Source organism: Brassica oleracea, chromosome C7, assembly GCF_000695525.1.
Source record: "Brassica oleracea var. oleracea cultivar TO1000 chromosome C7, BOL, whole genome shotgun sequence".
Taxonomy (NCBI): domain Eukaryota; kingdom Viridiplantae; phylum Streptophyta; class Magnoliopsida; order Brassicales; family Brassicaceae; genus Brassica; species Brassica oleracea.
Genome location: NC_027754.1, coordinates 43,689,453 through 43,715,337, shown reverse-complemented (window position 1 = coordinate 43,715,337; position 25,885 = coordinate 43,689,453). Strand labels below are relative to the sequence as shown.

The 25,885-nt window shown below is 32.9% G+C and overlaps 4 protein-coding genes across 7 annotated transcripts; 3 read left to right on the top strand and 1 right to left on the bottom strand.

Annotated features, from left to right (window-relative positions):
• The first annotated feature begins 3,965 nt into the window (after positions 1-3,965).
• On the top strand, positions 3,966-6,893 carry LOC106304902 (MADS-box transcription factor 23-like). Of its 3 annotated transcripts, none has more exons than XM_013741293.1 (7): positions 3,966-4,390; positions 4,490-4,675; positions 5,836-5,982; positions 6,074-6,173; positions 6,287-6,328; positions 6,446-6,496; positions 6,645-6,893. In XM_013741293.1, the coding sequence occupies exons 2-7, from the start codon at positions 4,494-4,496 to the stop codon at positions 6,780-6,782; spliced, it is 660 nt and encodes a 219-aa protein (XP_013596747.1). In that variant the 5' UTR covers positions 3,966-4,390; positions 4,490-4,493; the 3' UTR covers positions 6,783-6,893. The 3 variants fall into 3 exon arrangements, with proteins under 3 accessions (XP_013596747.1, XP_013596745.1, XP_013596744.1); XM_013741291.1 differs by having other exon boundaries at positions 6,624-6,893; XM_013741290.1 differs by having other exon boundaries at positions 6,284-6,328; positions 6,624-6,893.
• Positions 6,894-9,695: 2,802 nt separating this feature from the next.
• On the top strand, positions 9,696-11,977 carry LOC106303389 (gibberellin 20 oxidase 1-like). Its single transcript, XM_013739670.1, has 4 exons — positions 9,696-9,705; positions 10,112-10,775; positions 10,992-11,313; positions 11,404-11,977. Exons 1-4 carry the CDS (start codon positions 9,696-9,698, stop codon positions 11,674-11,676), a joined length of 1,269 nt encoding a protein of 422 aa, XP_013595124.1. The 3' UTR covers positions 11,677-11,977.
• A 255-nt stretch (positions 11,978-12,232) lies between these two features.
• On the top strand, positions 12,233-12,909 carry LOC106303388. Its single transcript, XM_013739669.1, has 2 exons — positions 12,233-12,241; positions 12,532-12,909. Exons 1-2 carry the CDS (start codon positions 12,233-12,235, stop codon positions 12,907-12,909), a joined length of 387 nt encoding a protein of 128 aa, XP_013595123.1.
• Positions 12,910-20,992: 8,083 nt separating this feature from the next.
• Positions 20,993-22,530, bottom strand: LOC106305400 (transcription factor bHLH126-like). 2 transcript variants are annotated; one of them, XM_013741776.1, is made up of 4 exons: positions 22,285-22,530; positions 21,788-22,141; positions 21,582-21,706; positions 20,993-21,230 (listed from the first exon to the last, which is right to left on the bottom strand). In XM_013741776.1, the coding sequence occupies exons 1-3, from the start codon at positions 22,504-22,506 to the stop codon at positions 21,626-21,628; spliced, it is 657 nt and encodes a 218-aa protein (XP_013597230.1). In that variant the 5' UTR covers positions 22,507-22,530; the 3' UTR covers positions 20,993-21,230; positions 21,582-21,625. The 2 variants fall into 2 exon arrangements, with proteins under 2 accessions (XP_013597230.1, XP_013597228.1); XM_013741774.1 differs by having other exon boundaries at positions 21,633-21,706.
• Positions 22,531-25,885: the final 3,355 nt, after the last annotated feature.

The window sequence follows — 25,885 nt, the reverse complement described above, 5'->3', positions numbered from 1 at the left end:
CTCACAAAGATTCCGGCTTCCAGAAACTAATCCAACCGTACAAATCCCAAGACTGCTCTGCTGAAGAACTATGGCGACCAGCTTCAAAAAAACCCAGACAACAGAAGATCCGACCGTTGAAATCCAAATCTCTTCGGTGAACCTCTAACCCACTGACTGAAGAAGCTTCCCACAAAATATCAGCCCGATCAGGATCCGTTTGACCCTCCAAATCCAGTGTTGAAATCACCTTATGAGTTTTCTCCTTCTCTCTCTTTTTCTCCTTTCTCTCTCTTTTGTTTCTTTTGTCAAAACTCCATTATTGTGTCAAATGCCAAAAGGAAACATTAATTATTTCTTAAGTTCACCCTAATTGGTCCTCTCTTTCTAGGAGGGATCCAACATGTCTTATCACGAGAATATCATATCCACGTTTAGGATTTGATGGAGTTATATTCGTCCTTTCTCCATGCACTATATCATTTTTATTTAGAAAAATAATATTTATTTTTCATAATCTTTTTCGATTATATCTTGAATATTCGATAGACAAAAAAATGAAAGATAATATAACTATCAAAAAATAAAACCAAGTAAATAAAAAATAATAGTTGACACTAAATTTTTTTTCTCATGAGCTGAACCGGTACTGAGATATTAGGTTTTTTTCGAAATAATTTACAAATTTGGAATATATCTTTTTCAAAATTATTTAATATCTCATAAATTTTACAAATAATTTATCTTTAGAAAAACATAAATTTAGAATATATCATTTATTTATATCTAAATTATAATAATATAAAATTCATTCAATTTATTTTTATCATTTTATGAAATTCAATTTATTTTTATCATTTTATGAACTAAAATTTTTATTCACTTTTTATTTTACAATTAATATATATATATATATATATGATTTTTTTAAGTGGGACCTCTATAAAGTGATGACCCATTCAAATGTTTTATAATAATGTCTACAAACCTGACTCTGCTCACGAGTCTCGAGTTAGAACTTCGAGTTTAGCACACATAGTTTGATTCGCTACTAAGATCAATTCTGAAGCTGGACGACATATTTGAGTGTGGAGATGCGAGTTCTGCTATTTCCAAATGGCATACACACATGCTTGGGAAGCTAACCTTAGAGTTGGTTTTTTCAACCATCTATAATACCATCATCAAGCAAATTATATCACATTTTAATCATGGAAGACAACAACAGATCTTCAGAAAACTACCATTTCACTATTTTTATGCAGTGTTTTAATAATCTGTAATAAAAGAAATGTATATATGAATTCAAGAGTTACTTAAGAGTTGTCTATAAATGGCTGACAAAGAATTTTTGGAAATTGAAACATGACCAGTGGTTTCAAGAACATAACTAGCTATTAAATTAAGGAGTGTGGGACATGCTGTGCATCAGAATTAGATGAGTCAAAATGGGAATTTATTAATGATTTAATTCATTTACTTGATATTTAAGCAACAAGCTTTACAACGAAACACAAGTTTTGTGACAAGATCTAATACATTGAAACCCATTAAAATTGTGGCTTAATAAAAATTGCAGAAAAAAAAAAAAAAAAGCAACGAGCCCGTTTATCTCAGTTGGTAGATCGCAAGGCCCACGGTGGGCGATTTATTTTACACTTTTTTTTTATTTTAACTAGGATTTCATAATGGGTTTCTTTTCCTGGGCCTAGTTCCCTTTCTCAATTCTGTATGCCCTCTTTTTAGAAAAAAACTAGTCTCACTGCACTCATCTCCACAACTACAAGGTTGGTTTTATTACAGATATATAAGTCGAAAGACGGGCATAAGAACGGACGGGAAAAGCCTAATAATAGCATTGACCCAATCTCTTCGAAAGTCCATAAAATGGGCATCTTTCTAGTTTCTATGACAATAGAATCTTCGCACACTAGATCGACACTTTCACTAATAACATACCAAACTTTGAATTTATACAGATTCGTCACGCATGATCACCATCAAACTGGGCATAATTTTGACGAGGTCGAGGTATGCTGGCCATAGCAGGGATGAAATCTCATAAGTTGTAGTTCACAGTTGTATATCTCATATATATTACATACATTTTTATAAATATTATTTTTACATATAAAATAAAATGAACAACTTAAATCGAATAAGATTAACTTAACATGAAAAACAAATGTTAGACATCAACAATGTTACATTGAACATATTTAATACAAAATATATAAACTAACACAAAAATAAAACTTTCTATAAATTTTATTCGGCATATAAAATTAAATGAACACCTAAGAATCTTTATTAACTAAAATTAAAAAATAATTCACACATCAACAATGTTGCATTAAGAAAATTTAATACAAAATAAAGTAACACAAAAGTTACATGAATATTAAAAATTAAGGTATGTTTTGTAGTTTATATTTTTGTAATATTTTAATATTATTTATAAAATATTAGGAATCTAAACTATGTATACAAATTACTCACGATACACAATGAAAATATATTGATAAAACTACTCACTATAAAATATATTGATAATATATACACTAAGTCCTGATCTATGTTACATTGAAATTAAAAATACGTCGTGGAAAGAGAATCGTATCAAAGCGCATAAGGCAAGATTCTTTGGATACGTGTTGGAATCGTGTGTATATATATATATATATATTACTTTATAAGACTTATGACTAAAAAATATATAATTAAATTAGAATAAAAATCACTCATTCATTTTTAATAATTTGTACCGATTAAGCTGACTTCATATTCTAATTGTGAAAATAGTAACAATTTATGTTTATTAAAAAATATTATCCAATTAACCAAATTAATTATTTGTAATGTCTCACAAATGATTGATACAATGTGTGAATATATATATGCAAAATCTCTTATAAAAAACTATTGTACATAGAGATAATTTAGAGTATTAGTTTTATTATTTTAATTTTTTTATTCTCTCTAATTTAATACTATTATTTTAGCTTTTATATAAAATAAAAGTATAAAAATAAAATTTTTGAATTTTTTAAACTAAAACTAGATTCCAAAACGGAAACGTAAGTTTTTAACGTAACTTAAAATATTATTTTGAAGCATTATGAAAACGAAATTGCAAATGTTTCTGTTTCTGATTCTAATTTAGAAACGAGAAATAGATGTCTAGTGAAGCTTATGTGCTATATAAATCATGATACAAATAAATTCATGAGTTATTCTTTCACCAACCAATAGAATTTCGTTATTTCATATTCGATACATTTTAGAAAATAAAACAAAATATTGTCAAATTATATTATGTTTTTAAAATAAAAAGGTAAAAAATAAAATAAAATAATAGTAGCTAAGAAAAAAAAAGAAATTTAAAAAATATTTTAAGATCGTCAGCAAAACACTAAACCCTAAATCATAAACCCTAAACCCTTGGATAAATCCTAAACTCTAAATCAAAAACACTACACATTAAACCCTAAACCTTAAATATTAAACCCTAAATCCTTGAGTGTTTTAATGTTTAGTTTTTTTTATTTAGAGTTTATGATTTATCCAAGGGTTTAGGATTTAGGATTTAGGGATTATGATTTAGGGTTTAGGATTTATTGTTTTGTTGACGATGTTAAAAATATTTTTTTTGTAATTACTAATTTTTATTTATTATTTGTTTTACTTTTTTATTTTAAAAACATAATATAACTTACAATATTTATTTTTTTTTCTAAAAGATATTAAATATAAAATAACACATTTATATTAGTTGGTGAACATTTCATCTAGGGGGTGAACCCAAGAACAAGTTTAAATTGATCAATTCTTATAACATTATTTAGTCTTTTTCACGGAGGTAACTTACCTAAACTTATTTTTGACAAAAAAAATTAATCGACTAAAATGAAAATCTATGACATTTCTCGTTCAGAAGCTTCAATATTACTTTATTCCTTTTTCCTTTTGGCTCTGTCAACCTGGGATAATCAAAGTTTCTTTGGCAACTTAAAAAAAAATCTTTAATCCTGAGAGTTATTACATAAGATGAGAAAAATCATGACTCGCTGGCTTAGGGTTTGTGAGTACTAAGGAGGGGTAGACCAAGGGGAGACTAAATCATAGAGGGATCTAGTTTACGGCTCGTTCATTCATTTCTCTTTTCGCCAATTTTATTGTGCTTTCCCTCTATACATCTTTTTTTTTTCTTGTACAACTTATTCCTTTGTTCATATCACAGATATTCTTGGTCGGCTTTTTTAATTAGGCCTCCACAGATCTATGTTCTTTTGAAGCGAATCTTGTCAAATTTAGGAAAGGCTTTGTGAGGTTTCTGTATTTTCCCAGATTTTTTGGGAAGTTATATCACCTTGACTTTTTAGTTCATAGCTAATCTACTCTTTATATTCAAGTGAGTTCATTTTCTTTCTGAAAGAAACTAATTTTTCACTTTCTAAAAAAACGTACATCAGATTTAGGGTTTCTTATGGATACTGATTAATCTTGGCAGGAAGATGGTGAGAGGAAAGATCGAGATCAAAAGAATCGAGAACGTGACGAGCAGACAAGTCACGTTCTCCAAGCGTAGGAAAGGTCTCTTGAAGAAAGCTCACGAGCTTTCAGTTCTATGCGATGCTCAAGTCGCAGCCATTGTATTTTCTCAAAAAGGAAGATTATATGATTTCGCAAGCTCCGAGTAAGTATATATCTCATTTGCTAAACTTCTAATCCAATAATCATTAATCATTTATGATGCTTAGCTCTTGCTTAATTACTTCGGTTTGTTTCTTTAGTCAGTAATGTGCAATGCTATTAGTTTTCTCTCTCTCTTTTACAAGATCGTGCTAGAAATTTCTAGATATTTGCAGCTGTTAATTTAATTTTCCCTTCAAGCATTCTCTTTCAAAGTGCTTTGTTTATCTTTAGTCAGACAAGTACTTCTTTTTGAAGTACCATGGAACCTCTCGTTTAATGAAATACTAACACCTAGTCAAATTAAGTGACTAAATTAAATGTGTATGCTCAAGTTTTCTTCTTCAAGCACGAGCAAGTGATTTAGGGTTTTCCCCAAAAAGAGTTCTTGAACTTTGAACCTAGTATACCTTGGAACTCATGCTGAAACCACTTGACACGTTATTGTAATTATAAAAGAATCTCGGTGATAAACTGGTCATGCCATAGAAAGAAATACATTAAAAGTACAATTCTGCCGTTTTAAGAATAGGAAACGACATGAGGTATGAGACACTATCATGTGGTTTTGTGCCATAGTCTCGAACTTTAGTCCTATAGGTATAGTTGTAAGGATTCTTGAGTGTGTTGCTCTTTTAGAGGTAAATGAATTTCTTACACCAAATCCAAACTAACTGAAAGATCTTAAATTGTGATATGTGTCCCAGTGACCTAGTGTGCAATAATGATTATCAAACCAGAACACTGATCATTAATTATGCCAAACTATAGTATGATATTGTAGCATTTTGGTTAACCGTACTACTACTAATGATCTTTGTCCCCTCTATTAGCAATTGCCAATAATTACATTTGAGTTAGCTTAGATAAGCAACCGAAAATTTTGTAATAACAATGTTCGTTTCATTTTTAGTTTCGAGTTTGCTAATTGATTTGACCATTTAAAGGAAAAGAAAAATGTTAGAACAAACATGTCTCAAAACGTGTATTTAATTTACTAGGACAGATGACTTGAGGCATGACGAGCATTCAGATTAGAATATATGTCTCCAAAAACATGAATTTTGCATGTATAAATTCTCTTGTTGATCATGATAATGTTTTCGGGATTAATTATATATGGTAATAAATAATAGCGAAGAGGTTCTTGCAAAATTTATACAGCATGCAGAAGATGATGGAGAGATATGATATACATAGGAGCGAGTATTTTGGGGCAGAGAGACTACAAAAACAGCAATTTGTGCAGGAGGTCAAGAACGAAATGGCGAAAACGTTAGACCAGATTGAACTTCTTCAACTTCATTGCCGGTAAGTTTCTGATCTTTAAATAAATAATGTGTACATATGTATCCTTGATATGCATTATATGATAGAATACACACTCCGATAACATCTTAAGGAAACTGATGGGGCAAGATTTGGATTCGTGTTCAGTGGAGGAACTCAAGGAGATAACTATCAAACTTGAGAAAAGCCTCACTATTGTAAGATCAAGAAAGGTATGATTCTCAGGATTACAATCGTTATATATGTTGTCATAATGTGTTGAACAAAAATGTGAGACGTTGAAATTGAAATCATGAGCTTATTCCGGATTCTATAATCTTAGCAGGCTAAGTTAAATGAAGATACGATAGAGAAACTAAAAGCAGAGGTAAATATTACTAATTAGTTTAATTGTATCGTAATCAACTAGCTCGTGTTTTCATTTTATTCATACATGTTATTTCTAATTCTCCTTGTGAATAATTTGGTCACTTTACTCCATTAGATTTCAGGAGAGAAAGAAGTCTTGAACGAGACAAGTAGTCTACGACAAATGGTACACAGAAACATATACATAATCCAAGGATATGCATTACTTCATTAATGCACAAGCATAAACTTTAAATTCGGACCTTATAGTTTTCCTCTCTTAAATATTGAATTTCTTCTTCCATGTAATTTAGGAATACATGTTATCATTTCAGTTTGAAGAACCGACCTTGTGGATGCACTCGAGGAGTCTAGAGAGTGAGATGAGTGGACCATCATGTGGTTATGGAAACATGAACATATCGGATGTCAAAACTGAGTTGTCCATCGGATTGCCTGAGAGTCGTGAGTGAGTGAGTGCACCTTTCGAAAGTTTTTTTTTTTTTTTTGTCAAGTCACCTTTCGAAAGTCTAGTGTGATGATTTATTCGTGTACCTTAATCAACTTGTTCTTGTTTTCATATTATCCTGACATATATATTTCAAATTCTGGATATTGAATCGATTCTGTATGCATAGATTCAAAAGAAAAGTAGTGTATAAGAATTATCTACTATATTGTTCTTTCTTCCTTTGTTTTTCTTACTTGGCGGAAAATTCGAATCTTTTGTTATATAATAGTCGTTGATTTTTAATACTAATAATAATATCGATAGCTAGAAAGACAGATAACAATGCTTTCGTACTGAAGTCCTGCACTTTCTTTTTGGATTTTTCAAGTTTTGAACTTTACAAATTCAAAGAAGTTAAGGTAGTAACCTTTGTTTCATGGGAACAGTGATAGCCTGATAGGTAGTTACAAACATGGCCACATGTTCCAAACGTTTTTGTATGCGTAAAAGAATCGCAGAGCTTCAGTATCTTTGAATTTACTAGGACTTGTCAATGTTTACTATTCTTTGCTCAAGAGTCATAGCCTCAACTTCTCTTTTTTTTTCTTTCATCGGCTCAACTTTGCTCTTAACCATTTCTTTTTACTATTTTATTTATATTTTATACACACTTTTTCTTAATAATCAAAGAATCTCATGCCAAATCTCATACTAATCCCCGTAATCTAATGACGACGTATGGAACAATGGTCTACAGACTCATATATTAACTCGATATCTATATAGGTTAACATCCCTTAGTTACATTATAGTATGAAAATATCTTTGCACACACTTTATATTTAAATATTTCCATATTGAGACGCTAATATAGATTGATTAAGTATGAGATTGGTTGCTATAAGTGAGTCTGCCTTAGTTTTTGTGGCATATATATATATATATTATACATGATTCTTGTCTCGTTTGTCCTTTTTATCAAATAGTAATATATTTTTATGACATAAACCCCATACTTAAACAGCGAGGACCCCCTTTCAGCCTCATTAATTGAGGATGGAGTAATGTCCTTTTCTAAGAAAAAAAACAGATCTATTTGAGATCATATATGCCCCCAGTTTCTAGTGTGCTTAGGTAAGAGATCAATCTCTCTTTTCTCCACCTAATAATGCCAGAGACAAAAAAATGAAAAGTATGCACATGTTTTAGTGGATCAATAAGAGGATTTTAATTGGAACTACTATTTGCGACAAAAACACATGTCTAATGGTGTCCTTTATAGTTCAGGCATTGTTGGGTCCTTCAGTATCCTACTCATCACTCTCTCCTCTATCTCCCGTAGCAATTAAGGAGATAATACTTAGCACATCAAACACACAGACACACACAAACAAATTTAGTCGTCCCCACCTTAATTTGTAGCAGCCCTTCTTAGTTGTTAGTACTTCTTTGTCCCCCGGTTTAGCTCAAGTGTATTAGAAACTACTATATAGTAAAAGATGGCTCTAGTTTATGAAAGGGAAATGGGAATGGACACTACCATTTGCACCTTGAGCCCGACCATGCTCTTCTCTCCTCTCTAATTCATCAGTTTCTTCTTTTGCAAACCCCATGAGCGGGCTCCTTCACTTAGCCATGACGATCCAAACTCAGATAATTAAACTAGAATTCCTTGCAATCAAAGCATGAATTTACTCTATAAAGGAAATGAGTCCTTTAAGTTATATGGCTTATAACAGTTAAGTATGTAGAATTCTTTAAGTTCATCCAGGAAAGCAAAAAAAAAAAAGCACTTATTCTTTTTGCACTCTTGTTATTAATTTACATACAACTTTTGTCATCAGGTGTAAGTAATTTTAAAAGTAGACACTCAAATAGAAGTTTTTTTGTTTGGTTCGTGCACGGAATGTAAAGTAAATGTTGGCCTCCTGATTCTATGAAACTTTCTTATCTTTGAGTCCCGTTTTTATTACTTTCCCATCGTTTCTTTTGCCCATTGTTTTTCCTATTTATATAAGTTGTCACGAGACTCACGACTTGTTAAAAAGAAAGTTGGGTTCTAATTATAGAATATGCATGGCCAATCCACCTCAAAAGACAGAAACATTGATTTAACATGTAGCGAATAGCTTTTGCACTACATTTCTACAGCCAAGCAGACACAAAATTAAATAACAATGTGGAACAAACACTTCTCATATAAAGCCAAGGAACCTTGGGAAGCTCTTACGTCCTGCCAACCATAAAAACAAACCTCCACCTAAAGGATTCACAGTGTTTTGTTTTGTAAATATTCTCTCCGTTTCTAAATGTAAGTAGTTTTAGCAAAAAGTGTTTGTTTCACGATATAATTAGTTTACGTATTTCAATCCATCTTTTTCATTTATTGTATATCGTGTGACCAATGAAATAATGTTAGGTTTTTAATAATTGGTTGAATTAATTGGTTAAATGATATATTTTTTTAAATAATAATTTTCTAAATATTCGTATTTTTAAGTAAAACTACTTACAATTAAAAACGGAGGAAGTATTATCTTAGTTATATTCATCACTCCAGTTCCCCATATACAGACAATCTTGTATTTTGTCTGAACACGACTAGGCGGTCTAAATTATAATCACGTCAATTTGATCTACCATGAGTTATACAACTTATACTTATATTTAAAGAGATCCGTTTAGCTTTATAAGCCGTTTCAAATGGATGTACAAAAACTGAAGATATATGAGTATTATTTTTCATACAAATATTATTAATCAAAATAAACTAAAAATAGTTATTCTAGAGAATTTTTATTCGTATTGCTCCAATAGTTTTATATCACGAGATTTAAGATTGAGACGTTTATTTTATTTTTTTGACGAGCCGTTTATGAATATTTATGGTGGAGTTAGGATTGTATTGTATTGTATTGTATTAAAAAAGACAAATATGAATGAAAGTAAGTTTGTGTTAAAAAAAGTTAGGATATTTTCATTGGTGAATTATATTAATATTTAATTATTAATTTTTGAAAAATTAAGAGATTTATGTCAGAATTTTTCATTTGAGAAATTTCCACATAAAAAAATTAATATTGATATAATTAGTGAGAAATTCACCAACGTAGATGATTTTTTCACTATATGTTATGGATTCTCTATTAAACCATCGTTGTATTTTCAAGTGTTGTAAAATTAAATTCTCTCAATAAAATAAATAATGTTCGAGTCGATAAAAAAATTAAGACGATAATATATAATTTTTTGTAAAGCTTTATTTTAAAATCTATCTTATCAAAGTACATACGACGAATTCTCTTCTTCCAAAGAAACTTATTAAGTATTATAAAACAAAAATTGAAGCAGTATTATACGACTTAAATGCTTGCTTATTATATAAAGACTCCAAGGACCCTTGGATCCCGTATTGCCGAGCAAGAGTCACTTACTCATCAACGAAAGATTTATCAAAAATGGTGAGCTGCGTAACAACATCTCCACAGGAAGAAGACACACCAAAACTAGGCCTTGGTAACATTCAGAGACCACCAATCTTCAACCCTTCAATGCTTAACCTCCAAGCCACTATCCCAAACCAATTCATTTGGCCTGACGATGAAAAACCTTGCACCGAAGCTCCCGAGCTTGACGTTCCCCTCATCGATCTCCAAAACTTTCTCTCTGCTTCCTCTTCTCCCTCCGCCACTTTAGAAGCCTCTAGGCTCATCTCCGAGGCATGTAGCAAGCACGGCTTCTTCCTAGTGGTCAATCACGGCATCAGCGAAGAGCTTATATCAGATGCTCATGAATGCATGGCCCGCTTCTTCGATATGCCTCCCTCCGAGAAACAAAAGGTTCAGAGAAAACCCGGCGAGAGTTGTGGCTACGCAAGCAGTTTCACCGGCCGCTTCTCCACCAAGCTTCCATGGAAGGAAACCCTTTCTTTCCGGTTCTGCGACGACAAGAACAGCCCAAAAACTGTTCAAGATTACTTCTGCGATGCGTTGGGACATGAGCTTGAGCCACTTGGGTAAAAGTTAAAACATAGCAATAAACTATAATAGAGAAAGAAAACAAAAACATCTAACCTTTAACATGTCTTCTGTCCTTTCCTCCTCTGCTTTTTCGTCCTTTAAAAGAAAGTTAAAAACAGAGCAAAAACCCGGTTTATTCTATACCAAACCGTTAACAACCACTGTACCGTGACATTAGAAGACTTATGTTATTATTTGGTTTGTGTTTACAGGAAGGTGTATCAAGAGTACTGTGAGGCAATGAGTTCCTTGTCACTGAAGATCATGGAGCTTCTAGGGCTAAGTTTAGGCGTATCTCGAGACTACTTTAGAGAGTTTTTCGAAGAAAATGATTCGATTATGAGACTGAAGTACTACCCTCCATGTCAAAAACCAGATCTTACATTAGGAACAGGACCTCATTGTGATCCAACTTCTCTCACCATCCTTCACCAAGACAATGTTAATGGTCTTCAAGTCTTTGTCGAAAATCAATGGCGCTCCATTAGTCCCAACCCCAAGGCCTTTGTGGTCAATATAGGCGACACTTTCATGGTAACCATCTAAACAAAAAATAAATATTTATTGGTTAGATATATATTAACATTGGCTAGGTATCGGTATATACCAAATCTCGTTTTGTAGGCTCTATCGAACAATAGATACATGAGCTGCTTGCACCGGGCGGTGGTGAACAGCCAGAGCGAGAGGAAATCACTTGCCTTCTTCTTGTGTCCGAATAAAGACAGAGTAGTGAAGCCACCAAGAGAGCTTTTGGACAGCAACGCACCAAGGAGATACCCTGACTTCACTTGGTCTATGTTGCTTGAGTTCACCCAGAAACACTATAGAGCAGACATGAACACTCTCCAGGCCTTCTCAGATTGGCTTATACCAAGATGCCCATCAAATAAATAAAATAACATATCTGTCGTTGCTTTGTTAGTTACTATGTTCTTTATACGGTAAGAGATCAATAACACAGTTTAGCACTTCATTTATTTTATTGATTACATACGACTACTAGACAAATCAAGAAGATATAAGATCAACCTATCAAGATTATAACGAAGATATACATAGGGAGATAGGAGCATTTTGGGTCTAATAGCAGTTTTAGGGAAGCATGAAGGAGAACTGATACAGAAACAGTGAACACATCAATGCCTATGTGCACCATGCATCATCTGGGAGCTTCATCAGAAGAAATTAAAACATATGGGCCACCATTACCTAAGAATGATTTCTTTCTCACAGCCATAAGACCCCCAACTCCGAAGTGATAGTTGGATTTGTTCTGTAGCTCAAAGTAATCACATGAATTTGCTTTCATTTATTAATTAAATATCCTATGCAAAAAATGATACAACTCTAGTTTGTAATTGCTTACAGTGAGAAAACTTCAATATATATAAACATATGCAAGTTTGTTTTGTGGTTGGATTAATTTCTAAGAAATAAACACTATACACCCATGTCACATGTAACATGATGTTTATTTAGGCTCTTTGCTAAACAGAACAAATGGTATCAGCTTTTACATGTGATTATCGTTAGCAAATTAACAATCTTGGATAGATCCAATATTTTAATTTCAATCTTTTCACCATCTGATCTTTTAAAACATTGAGCAGATATCTAAGAAAAGTAACTTTCACATCAATTCAAATCAGGTCCATCATACGGGTTACTTAAAAAACATAATACATGTTTTTGTACATTTTACAATATCATATCAGCTTAATTTGCTAAGACAGATCCTTCACACCACAGGAGATCATCGCTAAGACAATCACAGCTATCAAGGAATGGGAAGCAGCTCAGCAGAAGAAACCACCGCCAAGTACATCTCTATGTCGCCCTCCTCTGATTTGCGACTGCCCCGACTCGACTGTCCTCTTCTACACCGACGATGCGTGGAAATCAGACACAAAGAACGCCGGACTTGCGTGGATCTTCACTGATCTAGCGACCCAGGAGATCAATCGGAACTCGGCGACACAAGACTCTGTCTCCTCCGCACTGATGGCAGAAGCCCTAGCTATACGAGGTGCTCTCTTACATGCAACCTCCCTCCACTACACCAATATCTGGATCCGTTCAGACTCCAAGTGCTTATCCAAGCAACCAACTCGAGAAGACAATCGGTAGTGGGGCTGCTGATACTCTGGCCAAGGTCCGTTTGTCTACCCTCCTATCAAACTTGGGGATTTAAGGCTTCCTCTGTCTAATATTAATCTTTGGTTGTTCAAAAAAAACCCAGCTTAATCTGCATAAACTCTATAAATTAAAGAGAACGTGACGCTGCTCAAGAGAAGTTTCTCCATAACAGAAACTGAAAAGAACAAAACTAAAGGTAAAAATCAGATAAAATAAAATTAAAAATGGAAAAAAAGCAAAGAGAATGCTATTTCAATTGATCTGAAAAAAAAAAACAATGCTATTTCAATGATTCAAAGTAGAGAAGATCCATGTTGCTCTATCTATTCAAATCCATTCACTTAATGGACTAGCTTTCCTATGCTTTGTCTTCTTCTCCAACTCACCCTCATTCTTTTAAGAGAAATAAAAGAAAATCTTGTATATATATAATGTTTGATTGAAATGGACGCATTATCCTGATTGGATTCTTATAAATTTCAATGTCTCAGAATATTATATAATGTTTGTTTGTTATATGGCGAAAGAAACTCTTGTATATAAGAGCTACAGTGTAAGCTACTGTAAACAGTAAAGTATAATTAGAAAATTGTATTTACAGAAGAACTTGTGAAGAAAACTATACATGTAATTCACATGAACGAACACAAAGATATGTTTTCACATTTGCATTTGATCATAGAACCTTTTAGAATCCGCTATATATATGACGATTAATCTTCAAGAATGATGGATTGGGAAGGTGTAAGATCGTTTCTAGATGATAATCTATTGACAATTGAAATACCTAAAATGGGATAACTCATAACTATGTGTCCGAATCTCTATAAACATTGTAAAGTGTATAGGACCCCATACGCACGAAGAAAATGATACACGACTTTTAAGTGGATTCGCACAAAGGAATTACCCGCCTTTTTGGGTGGACGTATCGCTAATGCATGGGCTTTTAGTAATATGAGAATCCACTTATATTTTATAAGGCTGGTGGCCCAACCGTCCGTTTTAAATCTGAACCTATCCGTTTATGTAGCTGCTCATTGGGATACATTCTCTCCGACATGTGCCAACGTAATACGACTACATGCAATTATTTTGAAACTATAGCTGGAAAAATCTTATAGTATTTAATTTTTAGATTAACAAAGAAATTTATATAAAACTAACACAAAATAATAAATGGAATAGTCTACTACCGATTGGTTAATAGCAACCTAGTTAAGTTATAAAAACTAGTTAGGAATTAAGGTTTATATGTGTGTCTGCTTTCACATTAGTCCTTAATTTATAGAACCTTCTGGAATCATATATATGAATATGATGACTGTCACCCAAAAATCAATGATTTGATTGGTAAGCGATCGTCCTTTATTGATAATCTATTGACTACTGAACCACAAAAAAGATCGGATCATTTCATATATATCTGAATCTCTGGGACATGCACCAACACATTGAGAAGTACATGCATGATCTTACGTGAAGATGTGTTTGGCTACAAATCAGTTTCGTATAATTTAAGAGGTTAAATTTAACCCCCACAAGAACCGGGACCGGATCTAGACACAGTCCAATAAAACATTGGTCTTGGTTTTAGAAGTTTTTACATAAGTACCGGTTTCCAAATTATGAAAAAAATATTTTTTTAACTAGAATTTTAAGAAATGTTTCAAACCACCCTTCCAAATCTCATATCCAGCACTGACACAAACACACACAAATAAAATAAAACACTTCTGAGTTCTAAAGCTAAAAAAATATGTTACACATATTAGCTAGGCTTTCTCAGATTTGATCTTAATTGTTGTGGTTCACCAATAGATCCTTGTACAAACTTAATCCTCTATCAAAATAGTCAATTGGAAATATATATAAAAATTATCAATTTTAATAGCTTACTAGATTTTGACCCGCACGTCCGCGCAAATATATTTTTCAAAAATATGTTGCTATTTGTTTTTATATCACTATTTAGGATTGGGCAAACAACTCGAATCCGAAGAACCGAACCGATTTCGATCCAAAAAAGTAGTACTCAACTCGAATCAAAATTAATTAAATATCTGAATTATTCAGAATTTTGGTATTTAGAGAACCGAAACCTTATTCGATCCGAACCAAAGTATTTCAGATATTTGGATGTATCTGAAATAGATTTATATAATTATATATATTAATTATTTTTAGATTTAATGTACATAAAAACATCCATATATATGATACTTTTAAGTTGGTTTAAATACTTAAAAATATATACAAATAGTCAAAAATAAATATCTAAAATAGTTAAAGTATACTCAAAACACCAGAAATACTTAAAATAATTATTGATTCTCTGTCCAAATATTTAAACCAAACCAATTTATATGTTAAGTTTAGACACTCTAACATACGTTATTCAAATTTATATGTAATATATTATTTTTTTTTTAGATTTTGGGAAATTTAGAGTATATAATGAATTTTAAAAAATTAAAAAATGTTTAAATGGGTTATTCTAATCCAAATCAAACCCGCAAAGATATGAACCGAACCCAGACCGAAATTTAGAAATATCCAAATGGGGCTGAAATATTTGATCCCAAAAACCCGAAACCCAAACAGACCCGTCCCAAACCCGAATGAGTACCCGAACGGGTACCCGAACGCCCACCCTTAGTCACTATTATATATCATATATGTGTCATCATATAACTAATCGTATTTTATAAGTATCATCGTACAAGTAACCATATAATTATTAGTATTTTATACGTACCATCATATAATTAATCACATATATTATACTTTTAAAATTTTATGTGAAATATAAAAATCATAATTTAAGTTGGTGTTTGAAATTAAGCTTTGTATTGTATTTTTATTATATATATTGAAAAAAATTATAATGGTTATTTGAAAATATTTTAGTAAAAATCAATTTTTAAATATATGTATATTTTTGAATAAATTTTTGATATAAATCAGTTTTAAATTATTATTTTGATTTGAACTATGTATATCAAGTAACATAAGCTCATTACTTTTTAATATAACATAACTGACTTCCAATTTTTCTTAATAAGATAAGCCCATTACTTTTTTTTTCTTAATATACTACTATTAATGTTTCCAAACAACATGGTTGATATTTTTTTTATTTTTTTATCTATGTTGCCAAACAAAAACTTAAAGTACTTCTACTTTAATAAGATAGATTTGTTAATGTAGTCATATTTGTAAATGTAAATGTTATATTTGTGCTTAATTTTATATCTTAGTATTGTAGTGTAAAATGTATCACCGATATTAGGTATTATATAAACAAATCTAACATTTATATAATAAGATCCATGTCTAAGATATATAGCGAACAAATTTTTAAAATAAATAGTACGAAAATAGACAATTGTGTATTAGCATGCTAATTATAAATGAAACATTGGCTATAATATTTGTAAGAAAATAAAATGATTGTTAAGCTTCTATCAAATTTGGAACATATACAAATTAATATTTAAATCTGTAAGAAAATAAAATGAAAATATAAATTTGATGTAACTGATAAGAAATTATAAATGAGTTTAAATTTGTGTACATTTAAACCACGACCTTGCGGATGTTTGTTTTTATTTTTGTAAATAAATATTTATTTTTTATAAATGATCATATGTATTTTCAAATTGTACATGTGTTAAATAATTATTTAATAACATTTATAAGCATAATAATTTTATAGTTTATATATTTTTTTAATTTTTTTATCTTGTAAACCATCAATTGTATTACCACCATTTTTAGAATATGATCCGTGCATCTATACAAATGTTTTATTTTGATTTTTTGTGGATCAAAATATTATGAAAATGTCTAATAAATTATTTTATATACATGGTAAGTTTGTAAATAATTATAATGGTGAAGAAGAATTTGTTCAAAAAAAAAAAGAAGAGTAACGTGAATTGTGTGGGAAAATGAGACAAAATGCAACTTATATTGTTACATAAAATAATATTTTGTATATATTATTGATATTCATTAATGTTTATAATATTAATATGACATAGATAAGTTAAAATATTTATATTGAATTGATTGTGAATTTAATTTAGGAAATGTTTTATTAATTTTAAAAAAGACATGGAAAGCATATAATTATAAAATTAGGAGTAGTTATTACTTTATTAATTTTGATTTTGGAAAAGACAAAGATTACTCAAAAATATATTCATTTAATTATTTCAGTGGGATTAAACTGTAAATATTGTGCAAGTTTAAGGGTTAATCTTAATTTGTACTTCTCTTTTAATAAATTAGATTAATTATTTCAGTGGCACTAAGCTGTATATATTGTGCAAGTTTAAGAGTTAGTCTTAATTTGTATTTCTCTTTTAATAGATTAGAATAATTATTATTGTTAATTTTCTTATGAAATGTTAAATGCAATACTGTAATTTACATTTTTTAAAAATGTATAAATGCCATCAAAACTCTTCGACTCTAGCTTGTATTTTGAAGTGATATAAGATGGAACTGAATCATTGATGTTTGTATCTTTTTATTGTTGTTATTAGTTTGTCTGGCTGTGCGGGTTATAAAGAATATGGGTTTTAAACTTTTAATTAGTATATCACTAAAAGATGGTTAAATTAAATGTCGGAGACAATCTTTATTGGGACAGAGTCTGATTTGATGATTATGAATTTGTTTGACGGCAGCTCAAAGTTGATACTTAATTAATTTAATTACCAATAATGATATAATAACTAAAGAACGAATATCAGGGAGATCTCAACTACTCATCATGCGTATCTCTTACGTAAGTGCGTAAAACATTTGAACTGCTGTCCACTTCGCTTAAGTTCGTGAGACTTATATAAAGAGGATATAATTAGATATAAATAATGAGTTACTATTAATTTAAATTATACTTATGTGATTCTCTTTATATGCTTTTGGGTATACGTAGGAAACAATGAGGCCAAAGAAACCAAGATTTTGGGGATATGTATAATAGTGTCGTATCGTATCGTAAATTACAAAAGAAATGAAGATTTTGTGATTATATACAGTATACTAGATAACTTTTATAGTTTCTCAAAATATATATTTAAATGGTTGAATAACAAACTAATATGATGATTATAAAATATAAAGGTGGCTATATGCATTGAATTTAAGCTTTTCTTTCACTACAAGAAAACAACGGTATTCTGACGAACATTCCGACGGAAAATGAAATCCTCGGAAATTCCGAGGAAACCCAAAATTTGGGTTTCCTCGGAATTTCCTCGGAATATTCCGAGGAAATTCCGAGGAAACCCAAAATTTGGGTTTCCTCGGAATTTCCGAGGACCACAAGTTCGACGGAAATTTCTCGGAATATTCCGAGAAATTTCCGTCGAACTTGTGGTCCTCGGAAATTCCGAGGAAACCCAAAATTTGGGTTTCCTCGGAATTTCCGAGGACCACAAGTTCGACGGAAATTTCTCGGAATATTCCGAGAAATTTCCGTCGAACTTGTGGTCCTCGGAAATTCCGAGGAAACCCAAAATTTGGGTTTCCTCGGAATTTCCGAGGACCACAAGTTCGACGGAAATTTCTCGGAATATTCCGAGAAATTTCCGTCGAACTTGTGGTCCTCGGAAATTCCGAGGAAACCCAAAATTTGGGTTTCCTCGGAATTTCCGAGGACCACAAGTTCGACGGAAATTTCTCGGAATATTCCGAGAAATTTCCGTCGAACTTGTGGTCCTCGGAAATTCCGAGGAAACCCAAAATTTGGGTTTCCTCGGAATTTCCGAGGACCACAAGTTCGACGGAAATTTCTCGGAATATTCCGAGAAATTTCCGTCGAACTTGTGGTCCTCGGAAATTCCGAGGAAACCCAAAATTTGGGTTTCCTCGGAATTTCCGAGGACCACAAGTTCGACGGAAATTTCTCGGAATATTCCGAGAAATTTCCGTCGAACTTGTGGTCCTCGGAAATTCCGAGGAAACCCAAAATTTGGGTTTCCTCGGAATTTCCGAGGACCACAAGTTCGACGGAAATTTCTCGGAATATTCCGAGAAATTTCCGTCGAACTTGTGGTCCTCGGAAATTCCGAGGAAACCCAAAATTTGGGTTTCCTCGGAATTTCCGAGGACCACAAGTTCGACGGAAATTTCTCGGAATATTCCGAGAAATTTCCGTCGAACTTGTGGTCCTCGGAAATTCCGAGGAAACCCAAAATTTGGGTTTCCTCGGAATTTCCGAGGACCACAAGTTCGACGGAAATTTCTCGGAATATTCCGAGAAATTTCCGTCGAACTTGTGGTCCTCGGAAATTCCGAGGAAACCCAAAATTTGGGTTTCCTCGGAATTTCCGAGGACCACAAGTTCGACGGAAATTTCTCGGAATATTCCGAGAAATTTCCGTCGAACTTGTGGTCCTCGGAAATTCCGAGGAAACCCAAAATTTGGGTTTCCTCGGAATTTCCGAGGACCACAAGTTCGACGGAAATTTCTCGGAATATTCCGAGAAATTTCCGTCGAACTTGTGGTCCTCGGAAATTCCGAGGAAACCCAAAATTTGGGTTTCCTCGGAATTTCCGAGGACCACAAGTTCGACGGAAATTTCTCGGAATATTCCGAGAAATTTCCGTCGAACTTGTGGTCCTCGGAAATTCCGAGGAAACCCAAAATTTGGGTTTCCTCGGAATTTCCGAGGACCACAAGTTCGACGGAAATTTCTCGGAATATTCCGAGAAATTTCCGTCGAACTTGTGGTCCTCGGAAATTCCGAGGAAACCCAAAATTTGGGTTTCCTCGGAATTTCCGAGGACCACAAGTTCGACGGAAATTTCTCGGAATATTCCGAGAAATTTCCGTCGAACTTGTGGTCCTCGGAAATTCCGAGGAAACCCAAAATTTGGGTTTCCTCGGAATTTCCGAGGACCACAAGTTCGACGGAAATTTCTCGGAATATTCCGAGAAATTTCCGTCGAACTTGTGGTCCTCGGAAATTCCGAGGAAACCCAAAATTTGGGTTTCCTCGGAATTTCCGAGGACCACAAGTTCGACGGAAATTTCTCGGAATATTCCGAGAAATTTCCGTCGAACTTGTGGTCCTCGGAAATTCCGAGGAAACCCAAAATTTGGGTTTCCTCGGAATTTCCGAGGACCACAAGTTCGACGGAAATTTCTCGGAATATTCCGAGGAAGTTTATCCCTCGGTATATTCCGACGACATCTTCCTCGGAATATTCCGAGAAATTTCCGACGAACTTGTGGTCCTCGGAAATTCCGAGGAAATATCGTTTCCTCGGAATTCCGTCGGAAATTTCCGAGGGATTCCGAGGAAAGATGAATTTCCGAGGAGTTATTTCCGAGGACTTTTTTCGTCGGTATGTCGTCGGAATAGCGTTATTCCGACGACATACCGACGATTTTTTCCCTCAGTATGCCGCTGTTTTCTTGTAGTGTTTATGGCAATATATATGCTCCTTTTTTCAGAACAATCATCGTGATTATCATAAGCGTTTAACAATTTGTTTTTAATATACCGTTTTGAACAATTTATTTATGTTAAACCTATTATTTCTATAAGTGAGCAATATCATAGTGGGTTCTCCCAATTTTGCTTGCATGCAATATGGAATTTGTTTTCAACCTTATATTGCAGTTACTCAAGGAATTTGAGAATATGAGCATATTTTTGGCCGATGTTTGCTGAGAGGTGCGTGATTATAGATGTCGAGAGACAAGGGAAACACGTGAACATTGCAGATTTTGACCTATAGAGCCCAAAAGATAGTTCCCACCTACCCTGGCTTCACACTATATATCTATTACATTATGCAGAGTTGAACATCGACACAACGATAATATTAACAGACCAGTACATGTTATGGTCTGTAAATTTCATACTTTTCTGGATAAAATTAGGTGCTATATATTATGTTGTCGCATTGGCCTTGTTTCCAGTAGGACTTAACGATTCATGGGATAATACATTTCATAAAACCTTATATCCATACACAAAAACGCATGAAAACATGACAATGGAATAATACAAAAACGTTATAATGAAAGGGAAACATGGCTGACAAAAAAAGGGACACATGATAACTAAAAGTTGGAGGTAATAAGCAAAACGTAAAGGAAACACGCAACAAAAATCTTTACGGTGTGGGCGGTGAATGATGATGAACTTTATGACCTACTCATAAAATCCTTTCGAAAACATAACAGTACGTACCTGGACTTGTTTAAACCTAAGCTACGCCTCCTTCCAAGAATGACTTTCAAGACCCGCTCCAAAGATGAAGTTTCATAAAAGCATTAGATATTTCTGCATATTAGCATATTTATCATGAAAACAGTTAGAACATAGTTTTGTTGTAAAATGTATGAAAAGAGTATACGCCATATCCAACGTATATATATATATATATATATATATATATATATATATATAACATATATTTGTGTTCCATTGATGCACTTGAAAGCATGTGAAAATCTTGTTTCTATATATATAGATTTCATATTAGGTGTATATAAGTTCATGAGCACGAGAATAATCTATTTGGAGCAACGAACATGTGGTATCAACGAAAACGTACGCCTTTTGTTTATATCCATTAACAAGCTTTAATACCAAATCTACGAGCAAAAAGAGCACTTGGAAAAGAGATCATACGAAAAATAAGTCTTTAGGACTAAGAGTGTTATCTTTCTTAATTATTAGTACCCCGTCGAAGGTATCAACTCCTCAACTAGCTTCTGCTGCAACCAAGCTAAGTTCAAGCATCCAAAACTATTAACCTGAAATAAATATAGCTATATATAGTGAAAACCCTAGGTTAATTGCAACTGAAATGGCATGTTGTAACCATTAAACCATACCTCGACTCTAATAGTGTGTATGAGCCTCTCATTAACTCTTGTTGTGAGAGAGCTGATGACTTCAAGCCCTAGCTCCTGAAGTGCCTCAAGCACTCTTGAGAGTGGCAAAGCTTGTGGACCTGACGAGTCGCTGCTCACCGCCACTTCGAAACCGCTCACGCATGGTTGCACCATCACACTCGCCGGAACCGAGTTGCCTAACTCGGATGCAGTTCTTGCTAGATCCGGATTCGATGTATAACATGTTTCTCTAATTAGCTCGTCTCTTCTTGCACTGAGTTCTTTAATCCTTGTTTCCGTGTCCTTAATAAAATTAACCGCTCCGCCTACATGTTCCGAAACAGCTCTCTTCCCCTAAAAGTTCAAGGGGTAAGGTTTTTTAAAAGACATATTCGTAACCCTAGAAGCCAAATCCCACCAAATCTTGGTTTCTTGTTTGAACAATTGGTAGAAGGAAAATAAGAAATTTTTAGGAAAAGTGCGTTAGAAATATGAACCTTGATGTATTGAAGAGGTAGGTGATCACGAAGAGAAGCAAAAAGTGTAGCCATTTCTTGTCTTCTCTGGCGTTCGATGTCGCGGTGGAGAAGCTTCTTCTTCTGCTTATTGTCAACTGTTCCTTGGGGGATATCGGAGCCACCACTGCCACCGTCGCCGGCTGAGCCAAATGGCATATGTTCCTGGTTCCCTCTCGGATTAGAATTCTGATAAGGATCCATAGTTTAAAAACTTTGAGCTTTAGCAATGCCAAGTCTCCCTAGGATTTGTGGATATGTCCTATAATGATTTATTGTATTGTTTACTCGTTATTTTATTAAAGGATGGTGCTTTAAAGAAACAAACTAGATTCTGACCCGCGCTTTGAAAGCGCGGATTTATTTTTGTTTTTTTTTTTCAATTGACAAATATTTAGTATGTCACATTTTCATATATTTATGTTTTATTTTATAAAAGACTTAAAAAATTTATCTTTATTTATCGTATTTCATTTTAAATGACTATTTATGTTAAAAAAATTAAACTTTATTTTTTTAATGAATTAAGTTGGTATAACTCTGATAAATTAATTTTATTATGGGGTTAATATTTTAATTAAAAAATTATATACTTTTAATAAAGATTTATACTTTTCAATAAAAAAATTCAATTATTTTTATGAATGCTTAAATTATATTAAGAAAAGAAAAAAATAATAATTAAGAATAGTTGAAAAAAAATTATTTGAACTTGGACTCAATGGTCCAAAGGAAAAAAAAAGGTGAGAATTGAATCTGATTTTTTAATAGGCCCAAATGGCCCAAGAGAGATTTGATTTGGGCTGGATCCAAAAATAATGACCCAATATAGATTTGTTATTAATATTACTTAATTGCCCTTAATGAAACATGCAATGTTAGTGAAGGAAACATGCCCCTAAGGTAATTATGACAATAGGATCCTGCTTTAATAGTATAGATGGTTCCCATTCATTTAATATATAAATACTCATTAGGACCAAATAATGCAGCTTCCGGCATTACCTTTTCAACATAAATCTTTTTTTTCCTACGAAATTTGGTTTTTAGTTAAAAAAATAAAATTTTGGATGCGTCGGCATGAGTCCTTGCTCCTGTAAAACATTTTTTATTGATTGAATTGGTAAAGCGTTTTGCCGCTTTACAAACTAGGCATCAACGGTGTGTAAACACTCAGAGCACCTCCGATGCGGATTCTACCCATTGGAGTTCTAAAAATTAATATGTATATATGTATATATTATATATGTATATGTAATTGTGGGGTCTACTAAATAGTGTAGAACCTCTAACCAAAAGTTCTAAAAACAAAACTTTTAGAACCTTTGGATAGGGGTTTTACACTATTTAGTGGACCCCACAACTACATACACATATACAATACATACATATACACATATTTATTTTTAGAACTCCAATGGGTAGAACCCCCATTGGAGGTGCTCTCATTTATCATCCTAAAAGAACTAACTCTGTTGATCGTCGTAATATGTTTCGTATTAAGTGTCACTATAAAAAAATTTTCTTGTTACAAAAAAAATGTCATTTTAGAATTCCAATGCAACTTTTCAGTTTAAAATTAATTTAAAATTCATTGATTTTGTAAATAATTTTATTTATCTCAAATACTATTGATTGAATATGTGTAATTAATAAGAACTTTAATCTATTTCAAATATTTTTTTAATCTGTATAAAAAATGTCAAAGTTACGTTCTTTATGAAACGGAGGGAGTACGAAATTAAACTTGGTAGTGATACAGAATCATTCCGATTTTAAGGCTATAGGAACGAGGTACGACATTCTTCATTAGAAGCCACAAGTTACTGTTCCAGTCATGTTCCCGCTGTCAAGGTCCGAGTTTTTCAGTACAGAATCATTCCGATTTTAAGGCTATAGGAACGAGGTAATGGTCTTGATGGTGCTGAAGCTGATCACGATATTCACCGCCTGATGTTGATGCATTTGTCTGTGCGCTGCAATCTTATTTCTCGGAGACAAGTGCTTGTTTTGATTAAGACTCGTGATTAGTTTTATGTATCTCAGGTCTCTATGCTTTTGTTCATTGTGGTCAATTTAGGTGGGGTTTAAGAGGCAACTCTTTTTGTATTGGAGGAGTTTGTTCTCATGGGTTGAAATTACAACAAAGTTTGATCTCAGGTAGTTTAGGATCCATTCTAGTGATGCTAAGTGATACTAGAGTACTTTGATTGCAAGTGTGGTTGAATCCATTGCGGTGAAAATCATGTATTTGATGTTGAGTTGAGAAAAAAAAAAGACTCAGATATCAGAAAAAAACTGGGAAGAACTAAAGGATTCATCTATTTGACATCTGTGAACGTGGAATTCAGCCTTGTCCTAAGATTCGGATACATAAAAATATGTGATCAAGTCTCAGCCGTTGATATTGTGATGGTCGCATGTGGGCTCTCTGCTTTTGATGTGCACCTGCTCATACTGCAACTACTCTTCTTATTCACATCTTATATATACTATTAAACATTTAAACGGTCCATATCCATTGCGTATCAGGTATATAATGTATATTTATTCTGCCTAAGAAGATACTCTGTATTATGATTTGGATAAAAATACGATGATATCCTTCCAATAGTTCCCATGTTTTGCTTCTTTATTTTTAAAGGGAAGCTTTTTGGTAAAGGTTATCCTTTCAAAGGCAAAAACAAATCCTCCTCTATAACGAATCCCCCTGTCACCTTTTACATGTAGTCCACTATATTTATATTTTAGGTATTTGGATTTTGGAGCTTTTAATAATTTTTGAATTTGACCAATTTATTTATTGTAGATATGTGTGCCCGATTTATTTATTGTGGATGTTTAATTTAGATCTTTAAAGATTGTCGTCAGAATATTTGATCACTTCATTTATTTGTTGTATTTCCCGGGTTGAATTCGTTTTATTGCAGATGATATGAAAATATGATTAGCATTCTTCGTACAAGTTGAAGGTGGCGCATGCCTAACTTGGTTTGTCAATCAATCATATATTATACGAGAATCAAAGGAAATAAATGAGAACTAGGCTAGAAAGTTTGAAGTGAGTTTTTTTCTCATCTTCACTTTTGGTGCGCGAAATTTCGAGGCGGGTTTTTAGAAGAGAGAAACTTTTTGCCGAACCCTGGACTGGAATATGTAAAAGCCGGAAAACCGGACTGACATAAACGATAGAATAAAAGCGATGTTAAGGAAATAAACGAATGTAAAAGACGAATACAAGAACGATAAGAAATCGTATTCGCCAAGAGACATGGAGTCGAGATATGATATCTTTCCTTAACTCAAAATATTCGCTCCGTTAGTGAGACGGGACTGTACGAATATAGAGTCCCAGGATACAACCATGGCAGACGAATCACGCCTCACTCGTGATCGCCCTATCGAACTATAAACTCTACGAAACACTCTCTAGACTTACGTTGAGGGATCTGGTGATTTTTTGTTGCGTAAAAACTTAAAGAAAAATGAAGGAGGAGACGAGTTTATAAAGAAGAGAAGACGAGCCATTTTCCGTAACTAATGCCGCACGTGCGGACGTTGGCGGAAATCTCGCGAGGATCTC

Bases quoted from the DNA above. Each gene is read 5' to 3' on its own strand.
- LOC106304902 (XM_013741290.1), top strand. From the start codon at position 4,494: ATGGTGAGAGGAAAGATCGAGATCAAAAGAATCGAGAACGTGACGAGC. The intron at 6,174-6,283 runs GTATGATTCTCA...CTATAATCTTAG, and splicing joins CTATTGTAAGATCAAGAAAG to CAGGCTAAGTTAAATGAAGA. The intron at 6,329-6,445 runs GTAAATATTACT...TTACTCCATTAG, and splicing joins TAGAGAAACTAAAAGCAGAG to ATTTCAGGAGAGAAAGAAGT.
- LOC106303389 (XM_013739670.1), top strand. The intron at 10,776-10,991 runs GTAAAAGTTAAA...TTGTGTTTACAG, and splicing joins CATGAGCTTGAGCCACTTGG to GAAGGTGTATCAAGAGTACT. The intron at 11,314-11,403 runs GTAACCATCTAA...CTCGTTTTGTAG, and splicing joins ATATAGGCGACACTTTCATG to GCTCTATCGAACAATAGATA.
- LOC106305400 (XM_013741774.1), bottom strand. From the start codon at position 22,506: ATGGATCCTTATCAGAATTCTAATCCGAGAGGGAACCAGGAACATATG. The intron at 22,142-22,284 runs GTTCATATTTCT...TTGAACTTTTAG, and splicing joins TACCTCTTCAATACATCAAG to GGGAAGAGAGCTGTTTCGGA. The intron at 21,707-21,787 runs GTATGGTTTAAT...TATTTATTTCAG, and splicing joins TACACACTATTAGAGTCGAG to GTTAATAGTTTTGGATGCTT.